This window comes from Malassezia pachydermatis (genome assembly GCF_001278385.1).
Source record: "Malassezia pachydermatis strain CBS 1879 chromosome Unknown scaffold3, whole genome shotgun sequence".
Taxonomy (NCBI): domain Eukaryota; kingdom Fungi; phylum Basidiomycota; class Malasseziomycetes; order Malasseziales; family Malasseziaceae; genus Malassezia; species Malassezia pachydermatis.
Genome location: NW_017253140.1, coordinates 569,467 through 581,915, shown reverse-complemented (window position 1 = coordinate 581,915; position 12,449 = coordinate 569,467). Strand labels below are relative to the sequence as shown.

Sequence of the window (12,449 nt, the reverse complement as noted above, 5' to 3'; positions counted from 1 at the left end):
CCATGTAGAAAACGAGCCTAGCATGGGCCCAGTGCTAGCGCCAAGCAGGTTTGCGATCTGCAGTTGGCGGAACGAGTTGCTGCGCTTTTCCGGGCTCGTGACGTCAGTCATGAGGGATTCCACCATGAGCGTAATGAGTTCCATGGAACCCGATAGCCCACTTAGAACGGAGCACCCCCAATAGATGAGGAGCATGGTTTGGGGCGAGATCCGTCGTACATGGTCCGGGGCCAAGATAGGAAATTGATACAGGGGCAGCACGAGGAACGGAATGCGAGCTAACGCACAGCCCAGAAAGCCGAGAATCGACATCCAGCGACGAGCGCCATGCTGGAACAAGCGGCCATACACTAGCATACCGACAAAGTTGGCGAGGACCACGGAGAAAGTGACATGCGTTGAGATCCAACTAAAGTGCTGCTCGACTTCCGGGCGTACACAGCTTGTGTCGTCCCAGGTTGGCTTGTGCTTGCCTTGGATCAGCCTCGGATGCAGCCAGTAGTAATGTGCACAGCTGATGGACCGGATGGCGTCGACTTCAGCAGGCACTTGCACCGCTTGCATGAGGCCAGTTAGGTGAGGCAAGAGCAGGAGGGACAGCGTGGCGCCATAGCTAGATACAAACGTACGAGCGGCCCGCATGCATTTTTTCAGGGCCGATGGTCGTACCTCTGTGGCTCCCCGCGGTGGGGTGGGCCACAGCAAGGGACGCCGCTCGCCACTGACCATGGTAAGAGGGAGGGGATCACGAGCTCGTCTTCCTGGGTTTGATAATTTCCCCATACTGATTGGCTGAAAAATTTGCGTCGCGCACGGCCTTACGGTACGTGAGGTGACGACGTCCTCGACTGGCCAGCCAGCCGAGGGGCTATCGACGAACTGCGGCACACTATGGCTTGTCCTCCTCCCCCCAAGCAGCCTCGGAGGTATCATACAGCCCCGATAACACGTGGGCTATCGAGGCGGGCGTGGCTGGGAGCGACAACACACCGTCAAAGACGCTGCCTGTCACGTCCACATGCGTATCGCCCGTGACGAGGGCCAGGATCGGCGTACATACGTTGGGATTGCGTGTGGACTTGATCATACGCACGCCATCCTGCACGTCGATCACCCGCATCCCCAGCTTGATCAAGATCGCGTCAAACTTGGTGTCACTCATAGCCGTTTGGACGAGGTCTGCGCCGTCATGCACCGTCGTCACAGTCGCGCTGATGCTGGTGAGCATCACCTGTAAGATCTTCCGAGACACCGGATTGGAGTCGGCTAGGAGCACATGGCGTTCCGTTTCTGGCACGGCCACAGGCATCGATACGGCCGAAGCCTGACGGCTAGGTCGGCGGACCGGCGAGGAGAACGTGCGTGGGATCATGTACTGCGACGAAGGTGTACCAGGCCCTGCAGGGGAGTCGGTCGACGAAGTGGCGCTCGCTGCCGGTGATGAGCTGGGCGCTATGCCATGCTCCATACGCATGCGACGCAGCACTTCATCGTTGGCCTGTTTAAGCACAGGCAGATTTTTGTAGCTAAAGGCGCCAAACTCGTTCGCACCGACGCTGGACGCTGACGAGCGCTTGGCCATCGGTGGGCGGGCTTGGGCCTCGGCGGCAGCTTCAGGCGCCTCATCGTCGTCATGCCACAACTGCGGCACAGCGCCACGCGGATCAAAGTAGTCTGTCGCCGCTTCGTCCTGCAATTGCGGCACAAACGGCCCATCGTGGTCCGTGAGATGATCCCAGTCCACGTCGTGAAAGTACGCATGACGCTTGATTTCGTCAATGCCATGCGCGCCCAGACGCTGCGTTCGATCCATACACAGCCAACGACTGATCAAGTCGTGCGCTTCTGGGGCGAGTGGATTCTCTTCGTCGTCCCATGCAATGTCATGCGAGAGAATTCGGTTGAATACTTCGTCGGGCGTCGGCGCATGGAACGGCGGGTAGCCATGCAGGAATTCGAACAGGATCGCGCCTACCGCCCACCAGTCTACACCGAAATCATCCATGCCAATACCGAGAATACTTTCCGGCGCAAGGTAGTCGGGTGTCCCGACAATTTTTGTGTCGGTGCTTGCCGAGGACGACATGCTACGCAGGAACGCTTCCGTATGGCTGGGCGAACTGCTGCTGGGCATCGTCATACTCGCCGTAGGCGAGTCGTTCACGCTAGCTACAGGCTCCGGTGCTGCCTGTGCGCCGAGCTGGGCCCACGTTGCATGCGCTCGTTCGTCGTGGGTGGGTACCCATTTCGGGCGATGACGGCCCAGCAAGCCGAATTTCGACAGACCAAAGTCGGTGAGTTTGAGATGGCCATGGTGATCGATGAGCAGATTGTCTGGCTTCATATCGCGATGCACCACGCCTGTGCTGTGCAGGTAATCGACACCTTGCACGATCTCCGCGGTGTACTGCTTCGCCCACTCTTCCGGCAGTGTGCCAAACACCTTCAGCAACGAGGCGCAGTCGCCGCCCGGCAAGAATTCCATCACGAGATACAGAAACTCTGGGCTTTGGAAGGTGAAGAACAACTTCACCACAAAGGGCGACTGTGTTCGGTTCATGAGGATCATGCGTTCTGCGCGTACGTTGGTGACCTGGTTCTTCGCAATCATATCGGCCTTTTTTAGCACTTTAATGGCAAACAGGTCCCCCGTCGCACGTTTCCGAGCAAGGAACACAGAGCCATACGCACCCTTGCTGATGGGTTTGAGCAGCGCAAAATCACGAATCGATGCGGCAGTCGACCGCGACTGCGCTGGCGGCAGGATATGCGGCGAATGGGGCGTCGTGCCCATGCGAGGACTCCGGCCCAGACTCCGCGCTACAGGCGGCTCGTTGGGCGCCAGGAACGGCGAGAGCGGCGGCGTGGACAGCAAGGGCCGGCGCGATATCGGGATCGGCATGGCGGAGCGGCTTTCGTCCGTCGGACGTGACTTGGTGGGCGACGACGCAAGCTGGAGTTGGGCCATGTCCTGCAATGCATGAGACATCGACTCTTCGACACTGGCACTGCCCACGACCAGCGCGGGCGCAGTGACAGCGGTCGTAGTGGCCGTGGGCAAGGCGGCAGCCGCTGTCGAAGATGCCAATTCACGCTGCTCTCTGCCCTCCTCCGTGTCGGCCTCGGCATCGCGCTGAGAATCAAGGTACATCTCGCTCTCGAGACGCACTGTTTCCACATACACAATCGTATTGCGCATCCGGTTCACCGCATGAATCTTGTTCTGGATGGTCGTGTTGGCGTCGTGGCACAGCAAGGCCAGTGCCTCATCACGCGGCTGCGGCAGTGTGAGGGCGTGCAAACTGCGCATATGCTGTCGACTGGTCGGCGAGAGCATCGCCTCGCGATCTAGCTCGCCCGAGGCCGGCAAGCTGGGCACCGAGATATTCATCGCTTCATCCAAGGCACGAAGAACACGCGACAAAATGCGCCGCGCTTCCAGCGACGATACCGAGGCCAGGGGCATATTGCGGAAGTGAGGGGCCGACGCGAGAGGCTCTGGCGAGCGAAGTGCCTCGTACAACGCACTGGCCGCTTCATGCAGTTCCAGCAGCGCTTCATTGCAGGTCCCCAGCTCCATTTCCAGTCTGTGCATTTCGTGGCAGATTTCCGAATGCTTGGCAAAGAACCAGGAGGGGATATCGCGCTCACATATACGGCACAACACTAGCTCGGTAGACACGTCGTGTGTGTCGTTCGGCAAGCCGCCAATCGTCCCACTCACACGCACGTCGTCGGTGTCCGGCGCGTCTTCGTCCCGGGGCGAGAGGACCCACATGGTATGCGACGGCAAGTGGGTCGCATGATGGTGAACCAACATACCCTGAGCGGTCATCGCATACGGCGTATGAGCGCTTTCTGTGCCGAGCACCGCAATGTCCAACGTCACTTCGACCGTATGTCCCCCACTCTCGCGTAGCTGCCGCATCGCTCGTTCCAGCAGACTTGTGCCGCCGTGAATGAGAATCTTGGATACAGGCTCATCCATCAGCTCGGCGGGGTCCATACCGACGACACGCTGCCAGGCCGAGCTGAGGAATTGGATATGAAGATCGAGCGTCAGTTCCAGCAGCATAGACGAGGTCTGTATCCGCTTCGGTGGGCCGGGCACAGGCTTCTCCGCGGGAGGGTCCTGCTTCGAAGGGGCGGGCGTTGTGTCGTGCGAGGACGGCTCTGCTCCCCGAGACACACGTCGCGACGACGACGCTGACGTCGTCATCGACATGGCCGCCGTAGCCGCAGCCACTTGGTCGTCGCTCCAGAACTGGTGCTCGGCATCCCACCATTCCAGCACACGGCTCAGTGCCGCGAGCGTTAAGAGGGACTCGACGTACCAGCCCCGGCCTTGCCAGTCTGGGTGTTCATCCCATAAGGTGCCTAGCGCTTGCACGCCGGCAATGGCCGCACTGCACCGCGAAGGCGCATGAAGAAGCGTATGCAAGGACGTCGTACGTACGTCCACAGCAATCGAGGCCAATCGCTCCAGCAGCGCAAGCGGCATAGGACCATCCCACTTCACTTCGACACTGGTCGTGTCAGGATCGATGCTCATGTCGCACTGGTCCAACAATTCGTCGGAGAGCGTGATAATGCCTGTCAAGATCTTATCCAATTCCTGGTCGCACGACGCTTTGGCCTCCACCAACTCGTTCCACAGCTGCTGCTTTTGGGCGGCGTCTGAGTCGTCAATCGATGCAGAGCTTGGGCGACGCAGGGTCTTGGACGTCCACTTTTCCGAGACGACACGCGCTTTCTCGCCTGGCGTGTCGGGTTTGCGTGGTCGGCCGGGGGACGGAGCCCGTGGCATAGATCGACGTGTACGGCGCCGTAGGGATGCTAGACAAGGCGTAGAGGCCGTGACGTGAATGCCATCGGCCAGGCGGGTATACAAGGGTGAACTGGTCTCCAGATGCTGCAACTTTGTTCGTACGCTGTCCATATGGGCGCAGGCATGCATTGCACAGGGTGCATGGACATCCGCATGCTCATACCAAGCGTCGTCCCAGGGCTGTGTCGCCTCACGCTGCCAACGCTTGGCTTTGATGGCCCGCGAAATACTAAGAATGTTCGCATCGAGCTCCGGCTTGATTTGGGGCGCATGGGGCATACTAGGATTCTCACTGGGCCATGCAAGCGCAAGGCCAAGCAGTGTCGTAGGCTTCATAGGGCCTTGCATATCTGCCTCGGTCGGCGACGGCTGCGGCGACACAAGACGCACCGTCTCCCGCGCTGTGTGTGTTGGCACGACCAAGTCATTTGCACGTGCAACGTTGCGTGGCACTCGCTGGAGCCGAATAGTATCGCGCCGCAGGCCAGGACTGGACATCGGCGAGTCTGTCCACAGCGATCTGGCTTCGCCAGGGGGCGAAAGGGGTATGCTGTGCATCGGTAGCGCTGACACACTACGTCGCGTAGGCGGTGGTCCTTGCCCAATCGCCGCAATTAAGCCAGGGTCCACGCCATCTGGCCCGCCAATAGGCGAATTGCAGGCTACCACGTCCCCCGGCATACTGGCAGACGAGCGAGAACGACGATGCATGGCATGGCGTGGGCTAAGGTAGTGTGCCGGTCCGCCATGAGCGGACGATTCCGGGTAGCCCATACTACTAGGTGGCGTCACACGATGATTAGAGGACGTGCGGCGTGAATGCCATGGCATCGTAGAAGCGCGAGGCATACTGGACGAGGGTCGGATCCGAGGTCCTGGTGCCTCGTCGTCGTTAGGGAGCGTCGGTGCCGATGCAAGTGGGCTGCTAAACGAGGGCGTATTGCGGAAAGAGCGTGACGTAGGTAGCATAGGCTGGGCGGGCCCACTTATGCCACCCGTACTGGCAGACGTACTCGTGCTGCCATCGGACGTACGACTCCACGGCAGCCGATAAGGTGGCGGCATAGGCGAGCCGCGGCCTGTACGAGCATGATGTGATGCTGTGCGTTGATGACGGCCTGCTGAAATACGCTGCGGGAGCGCGCTGTGCGCCGAGCCACCAGGGTCGTCCGTCTCCGAACCGGATGTGCCATCGGTATCAAGCTCAAAAATACCTGCGGTAGACGAGGCATCGTCACGCATTAGCGCCTCATACTTGCTTTCTGTTGACCCAAATACATCAGAGGAGCGAAGCGCACGCTGTGTACGGGACAGGGGTGGTGAGGCCTTGCCTTTGGACCGTGGCGAGGAGGCCGTCCAATCTGATGTCATGCTGGGCGAGATTGGTGGGCGTATATCACGTTCTCTACGTGTGGAAGCTAGTGACTCATGTACACCGCGTCCAGCAACAGGGGTATACCCCCGGCCGTGACCACGCTGCTCCATGCAAAGCTAGTCGTCCGTGTCTCACGAGGCAGGCGTATCGTAGCGCGCGGCTCGGCGACGTGGACCCCGAACGCCGCCTCCGCTCAAATCGATCGGGCGACCTCCACTTGGTCAGTCGACATGCCATCCACGTCGATTAACTACACCACGGACTTCACGACTACGAACGGCGTGCATAGAAATGCATCATTACGTACGAACTTACTCTTCCGACTCCTCGCGGCGTTGCGGCTGCGGGGCGTGGCCAGGCAGCGGCTTCTCCTCAATGAAGTAGAGGCACAAGAAAGCACAAGCACCCGTGAAGAGGATCCAAAGGAACACGACGTGCATCGACTTCTCGTAAGCGCGCACGGCGTGCTTGGCAAGCTTGCCGGTCAGCTTGGGCAGTGTACCGACATCCTCGCGGATAGCCTCGGCAATCTCCTTCGGGATCTTCTGCTCGCGGAGGTAGTAGCTCAGCGAGTTCTGTAGCAGGGTGTTCGAGAGCGAAATACCCAGCACGGAACCCACGGCACGGAACAGGTAGGTGACACCCGTAGCCGGGGCCATGTCCTTCGGGTCGACCGAGGCAATCAATGCGACCAGCGTGATGGTCAGCGTGCTGCCGAAACCGGCACCACCCCATGGCATCGTAAGCCAGTAGACAAACTCCGAGGTAGTGCGGCCGTTCCAGAAGCACATCATCAGAGGGCCGAGGATCGCGCAGAGACCACCCAACAGCATAATGTTGCGGTACTTGCCGGTGCGGCCCATGATCAGACCACTACCCAGCGAGCAGGCCGACGCGGTGATGGCGTTCGGCATGAGCTTCATACCAGCCGCCGAGGCAGCCGAGCCCTTGACAGCGATAAAGTACAGCGGCACGTTGAAGAGAATACCAAACTGACTGATGCTGATGAACCAGCATGCCAACGACACAAAGCCAGGCGTGCGGTGGAACAACAGGTACATCGGCATCAACGGCTCACGGGCCACACTGCGCTCCACGTACACAAAGGCGCCCAGGAGCACAACACTCACGAGCAACGAGACAATGACGATAGGGTGAGTCCATGGGAGCTCGTTGCCACCCATGTTGAGACCCACCAGCATAGCAGTAATGGCAAGCACGAGCGTCAAGGCACCCCACACGTCAATGCGGCGCAGCTTCTCGACCATGCTACCAGGGCCGGCAGGAATGTTCACCTTGAAGCCGACCACGGTGAAGTGCACCATACAGATCGGCACCTGGATCAGGAACGCCCAGCGCCAACCAATTCCACCATCGGCCAGGGCACCACCCAGCGGACCACCGAGAGCGGCACCGGCAGCGTACACAAGGTTACCGAGACCCTGCCAGGTACCACGGGCCTTGAGACTAACGAGATCCGAGGTCACGATGGTAGCCATCGAGGTAAGACCACCACCACCGATACCAGCAATCGCACGAGCAATGCAGAGCTGCAAGAACGTGCGAGAGAGACCACAGAGCAGCGAGCCGATCAAGAACACCGCCGAGGCGAAGAGCGTAGCGGCCTTACGACCAAAGATATCCGAAAGACGACCGTACAGAGGCTGGAAAGCCGTCTGCGTAAGCAAGTACGACGTACCGAGCCAGCCCACCGTCTTGGACACCTGGAACTCGGAACCGACCTTGGACAGAATCGTAGCCACAATCGTGCTGTCCAGCGCAGCGAGGAAAGTACCAATCCACATGGCACCCATAATCAAAAGAAGCTCCGCGAGCGAGCGGCCACCGGGCGTTTCCTCCGCCACAGGCACGGCCACCTGGGAATGATCCGGCGGAGGCATGAAGGCCGACGAGTTGGGGTCCACACCGTGCGCGACATCGCGGAACATGCTAAAGGCGCTCTCATGAGCAAGAGCAGCCTCATCTTCAGCCGTGTTAGTCTGCTGGTTTTGCGACGACAGCAAAGGCGTCCTCTCTGTCGAAGCCGTCATGATGGCAAAGATCGAGGGATAAAGAACAGCTCGTAGGGCGTGTCAGGTCGTTTTTTTTTTTTTGACGCGGGTACATAAATCTTGGACCAAGACCTGCTCAATGTCACGGGCATGCGCAGGACCCAATCACACAATTTCACACCCGAGGCTCGACTGGCTAGATCGCTGATTGCCCGATGCAAATGCACGCACATTCGGCCAAGAGCCAAATAAACGCAGCCAACCACCGAATACGTACGTGTGGCCGCCGCCTATACCCTCTTGCGCCTTCAGGACAAGCTTCGCTACCAGATAGGTACCCTTCGATTGATCGCTACAGTTCACTCTTCTCACATATATTTTGTATCGTACAATAGCAAGTACACTCTTCTCTATCTTAGATGACATCGTCCATCGATACAGGAATTTCCACCTTTTGACCTGGCTCGAACGCAGGCAGTCCCAAATACGGGCATGTGCTACACCTGAATGCATCACCCAGGAAGCAACTGCCACAGCTGCTTGTAGCACCGCGTGTATCAACCTGAATACGCTTAACAGTTCGCTCGATACCATCGTCGCCCACCACTGTCGTAGTAATTTCCTGGCGATCGCCTGTGACGTTGATATCATTCGGGTCCAGCTGCACAATTGAGCCTGTGCGCGCCTCTTCTTCTTCAAGCTCACGTAGACCACAAGTGCACCCTGGGCATGCACGCTTACGGCGCGAACGTGGCTGCGTGAAGTCCACAGTGCAGTCGGAGCGCTTGGGAGCACGAGGGCCCATATTCTCTGTGCCGGCCATCAACGAGTCAGGATCAATAGACGAGTCCGGTTGCGTAGCCCACAATGATGCTTTCTTTTGGCGGTCAGTCGATGCGCCCAGCTTTTTGCGCAAGGGCAAGGCTGTCGCCCCAACAGACGGTGCATCTTGCGAGACGACGGGTGAAGACAGTGGCACACTGGCCTTCAGCGACGTAGTGGTAGGTGTGGCCACATCAGAGAAGCCAGCAATGGATAACTCTGCTTGCACTTGAGCAAGTTCTTCCGCGGCGTGCGACTCACTGAGCAGCGTAATGTCCAACGTCGCGCCGGGCACTAAAGCGCCTAAAAGTTTCGGCAAAAGAGCCGTCCATACCACTCCCTCAAACGGTGTCATTACGTACGCACGGTCAAAATATTGTGCCTGAGGGGCATAGTTTGTGTCCGTAATACGATCGACCATCTCCGTTTCCAGCGCAAGTCCTTCCACCTGGAAATCTTGCACGGCTTTTTGATACATGCCATCCTTGGCTGCTTCAAGCGAGCCTACCAGGAGGACCTTCTTGTTTGAACTGGGGCCTTGCGTGCTTGTCATGCTAGCTCAGTCAACAGGAAGCGGCACAACAAATGGGATCGCCACCGCAAACGAGATCGGTGCCTCGGAAGAATCCAAATCCTTTATGACTTACGTGTGCACGTAACTTTTGAGTGACTCCCTCGGCGATTGGTCAGCAGTGCGTACGCATTCGCATTTCTTTTCTCCACTTCGCAGCATTGTAGCAGCTGCCATTATGTCCATGCCAGGACTTGTTGCGGCGTATACGTCCGACTCTGAGGAGGAGGAGACACATGAGAAAGAGATTTCGCTACCTCCAACCAAGGCAGAAAATTCTTCGCGTTCTTTTGTCGATCGTATGGGTCTACCAGCCCCGAAAAAGGCGGCAAAGACGGCGGAAAAACGTCAAATTCTCGTGGAGACGGCGCCTACCATTGCGCCTTCTCAGACATTGCCGGTGGCCAAAAAACCCAAATTAGACCCAGCAGCCAAAGATGCCTCTCACTCCCTGTTAGGCATGCTGCCTGCCCCGCAAAACTATGGGGCTAAGCCCAAACCTGCCCCCATTGAGCCACAAGAAAGTGTGCTGGACGACGATGCTCGTTTGGTGATTCGGGACGAAAAAGCAGTGAGTAAAAACAAGGGAAATGAGGACTTTCGCGCCATGCTAGGCCTCGCACCTAAGGGCCCTACCGACAGCAAGCCAAAGAAAGCGCCTGTGATTGTGAAAGAGACCAAGCTTGAAGCGTCTGCACCTGGGCCTGATATGCCAACTTCCTCATTACCGCCACCCACGAGAACAACGTTCAATGCAGCGCCTGAAGTGCGTGAGAGCAAGAAAGAACGCGAACCTACTCCTGATGTGGCAGATGATCCGTACCGCGGCTGGAAATGTGACCCAGATGGTACTTGGTACCCTGTGACGCCCGAAGCCCACGCCGCCTATGCTGCGTGGGTTCGAGAACACCAATCCGTGGAAGAGGCACGTTCTCTAGCCCAGGTACCTCGTCATGCATCTCTAGCATCTTTTAATGCCGCGGAGGAGATGCAGCGTGCTCAGTCGTCTCGTCCAGGGGATGTTTCAACAGCATCGAAGCCTGTGCAGGAAAGCCTAGTTTCTGAAAAGCTTCGTACTGACAAATTCACCAATACGCGCGCTCGCTCGCGCGGCCAGCTCACGTCGTTGCTGGCCATGGCGCACGAGAACAAAGCAGCCTTGGAAGAGCGATGGGCGCAGGGCAAGTCCAAGATGCGTGAGAACAAGAAGCGCTATGGATTCTGATCCATGTTGCAGCATATCGGCACATATACCATTCATTGTACACTAACACATTGTAGTTGTTTAGGTCTATAGTTTAAACACTTCGTCGCACTTCGAATTGCCTAGGCGTAAGTATATATGCAGCTGGCATACCGTTTCAGGAAGAGAACTTGGAAGGCACAAATGAGTACCACCACGCCTGTTTGCACAATGGACCACCACTTGATACGTGCGTTGGTGCTCTCCGATGCTGCATGGTAAGAAGGGTAAGTACGTACTGTTTCGGTGGATGCGCTCACGCATGACAAAATATTGCTGCTCATCTTTGAACATTTGCACATTGGTAGCGAGCTCGCGCAGTTCACGCTCTGCAGGAATCAGGCCTTCTTCGTCTGTTAGGTACAGGACGCCATGCACGTTGAAGCTGAGAGACTTGTCTGTAAGCGCAGAGAACTCGTTGCTGAAGCAGTATTTGTATCTGCCATCCATTTCAGCGATGAAGTCATATGTGCCTGTATCTTTATGAAGCTGCTCAAACAGCAGACGGCCCGATGGGTCACGGATTCGGGTGTCGATGTCAAGGTGACCACCTCCTGTCACTTGGTATGTAAGAGTCATTTCGTCGCCCACATGCATATCTTCGAAAAAGCATTGCTCTGAGCTAGGCATGAGGTCAATTGTGTGCGCGGCAGCAAGCTGCCACACTAGTGCCAGCCATACCAACACTCGCATCCACATGTCGCGCGGAGGATCTGTGTGGGCTGGGAGCTGTGAGCTTCTTGGGCCACGTCCTCACGTGGCGTATCACGTGACATGAAGGGCTTTTGCTTCGTGGCACCGCACGCAACTTTCGCCGTAGTCTAACATGTCGGAGGAGCACGAGAAAAAGGAACCTGTGGAGACGGTATGTGGGCGGCGTGTGACTGGTAGCTGACTGTGAAGGGCGCTGAGGCTGAGCACGACCCCCAGTTTGAGCCTGTGATCAAGCTGGAGAACCAGGTTGAGGTGAAGACGCACGAGGAGGATGAGGACGTCGAGTTCAAGATCCGTGCGAAGCTCTTCCGTTTTGACAAGGAGGGCAAGGAATGGAAGGAGCGTGGCACTGGCGACGTTCGTCTGCTGAAGCATAAGGAGACGAAGAAGGTTCGTCTCGTTATGCGTCGCGACAAGACTTTGAAGGTGTGCGCGAACCACTTTGGTATGTATCAGTGTGGGTTTCTGACATGCTAGTGTCGCCTGATATCAAGCTGCAGCCGAACGTCGGCTCGGACCGCTCGTGGGTGTACAACGTGACGGCCGATGTGTCGGACGGTGAGCCTGTGGCGGAGACCTTGGCCATCCGCTTTGCCAACTCGGAGAGTACGTATCTCGATCCATGTGCTGACACCTAGACGCCGAGCTGTTCAAGAAGGCGTTCGAGCAGGCGCAGGCTACGAACAAGGAAGTCTCTGGCGACAAGCCATCGGCGGAGACGGAGGACAAGAAGGAGGGCGAGAAGGAGGACAAAAAGGAGGACAAAGAGGACAAGGAGGACGAGAAGAAGGAGTGAATGCTCTCGGACCTGCCTCTGTCTTTCATACCCCTTGTCGTACGTTCACGTATTTTGCCCCAAGGGTAGATTGTTGTGAATAAATGGA

At 57.6% G+C, this 12,449-nt stretch overlaps 6 protein-coding genes across 6 annotated transcripts; 2 read left to right on the top strand and 4 right to left on the bottom strand.

Moving 5' to 3' along the window:
- Nucleotides 1-889: 889 nt before the first annotated feature.
- On the bottom strand, nt 890-6,199 carry Malapachy_0878 (agc ndr protein kinase; the record flags this gene model as incomplete). The annotated part of the gene is made up of 2 exons (XM_018135391.1): nt 890-1,498; nt 2,825-6,199. 2 exons carry the CDS (start codon nt 6,197-6,199, stop codon nt 890-892), a joined length of 3,984 nt encoding a protein of 1,327 aa, XP_017992752.1.
- A 315-nt stretch (nt 6,200-6,514) lies between these two features.
- Nucleotides 6,515-8,254, bottom strand: Malapachy_0857 (mfs multidrug transporter; the record flags this gene model as incomplete). Its single annotated transcript, XM_018135370.1, has 1 exon — nt 6,515-8,254. The coding sequence occupies one exon, from the start codon at nt 8,252-8,254 to the stop codon at nt 6,515-6,517; it is 1,740 nt and encodes a 579-aa protein (XP_017992651.1).
- A 376-nt stretch (nt 8,255-8,630) lies between these two features.
- Malapachy_0892 (hypothetical protein) lies at nt 8,631-9,590 on the bottom strand (the record flags this gene model as incomplete). The annotated part of the gene is made up of 1 exon (XM_018135404.1): nt 8,631-9,590. One exon carries the CDS (start codon nt 9,588-9,590, stop codon nt 8,631-8,633), a length of 960 nt encoding a protein of 319 aa, XP_017992211.1.
- A 196-nt stretch (nt 9,591-9,786) lies between these two features.
- Malapachy_0905 (hypothetical protein) lies at nt 9,787-10,833 on the top strand (the record flags this gene model as incomplete). The annotated part of the gene is made up of 1 exon (XM_018135417.1): nt 9,787-10,833. The coding sequence occupies one exon, from the start codon at nt 9,787-9,789 to the stop codon at nt 10,831-10,833; it is 1,047 nt and encodes a 348-aa protein (XP_017992743.1).
- Nucleotides 10,834-10,906: 73 nt separating this feature from the next.
- On the bottom strand, nt 10,907-11,550 carry Malapachy_0860 (emp24 protein precursor; the record flags this gene model as incomplete). The annotated part of the gene is made up of 3 exons (XM_018135373.1): nt 10,907-10,934; nt 10,966-11,062; nt 11,091-11,550. 3 exons carry the CDS (start codon nt 11,548-11,550, stop codon nt 10,907-10,909), a joined length of 585 nt encoding a protein of 194 aa, XP_017992161.1.
- A 127-nt stretch (nt 11,551-11,677) lies between these two features.
- Malapachy_0872 (ran-specific gtpase-activating protein 1) lies at nt 11,678-12,361 on the top strand (the record flags this gene model as incomplete). Its single annotated transcript, XM_018135385.1, has 4 exons — nt 11,678-11,716; nt 11,743-12,010; nt 12,043-12,171; nt 12,204-12,361. The coding sequence occupies 4 exons, from the start codon at nt 11,678-11,680 to the stop codon at nt 12,359-12,361; spliced, it is 594 nt and encodes a 197-aa protein (XP_017992760.1).
- Nucleotides 12,362-12,449: the final 88 nt, after the last annotated feature.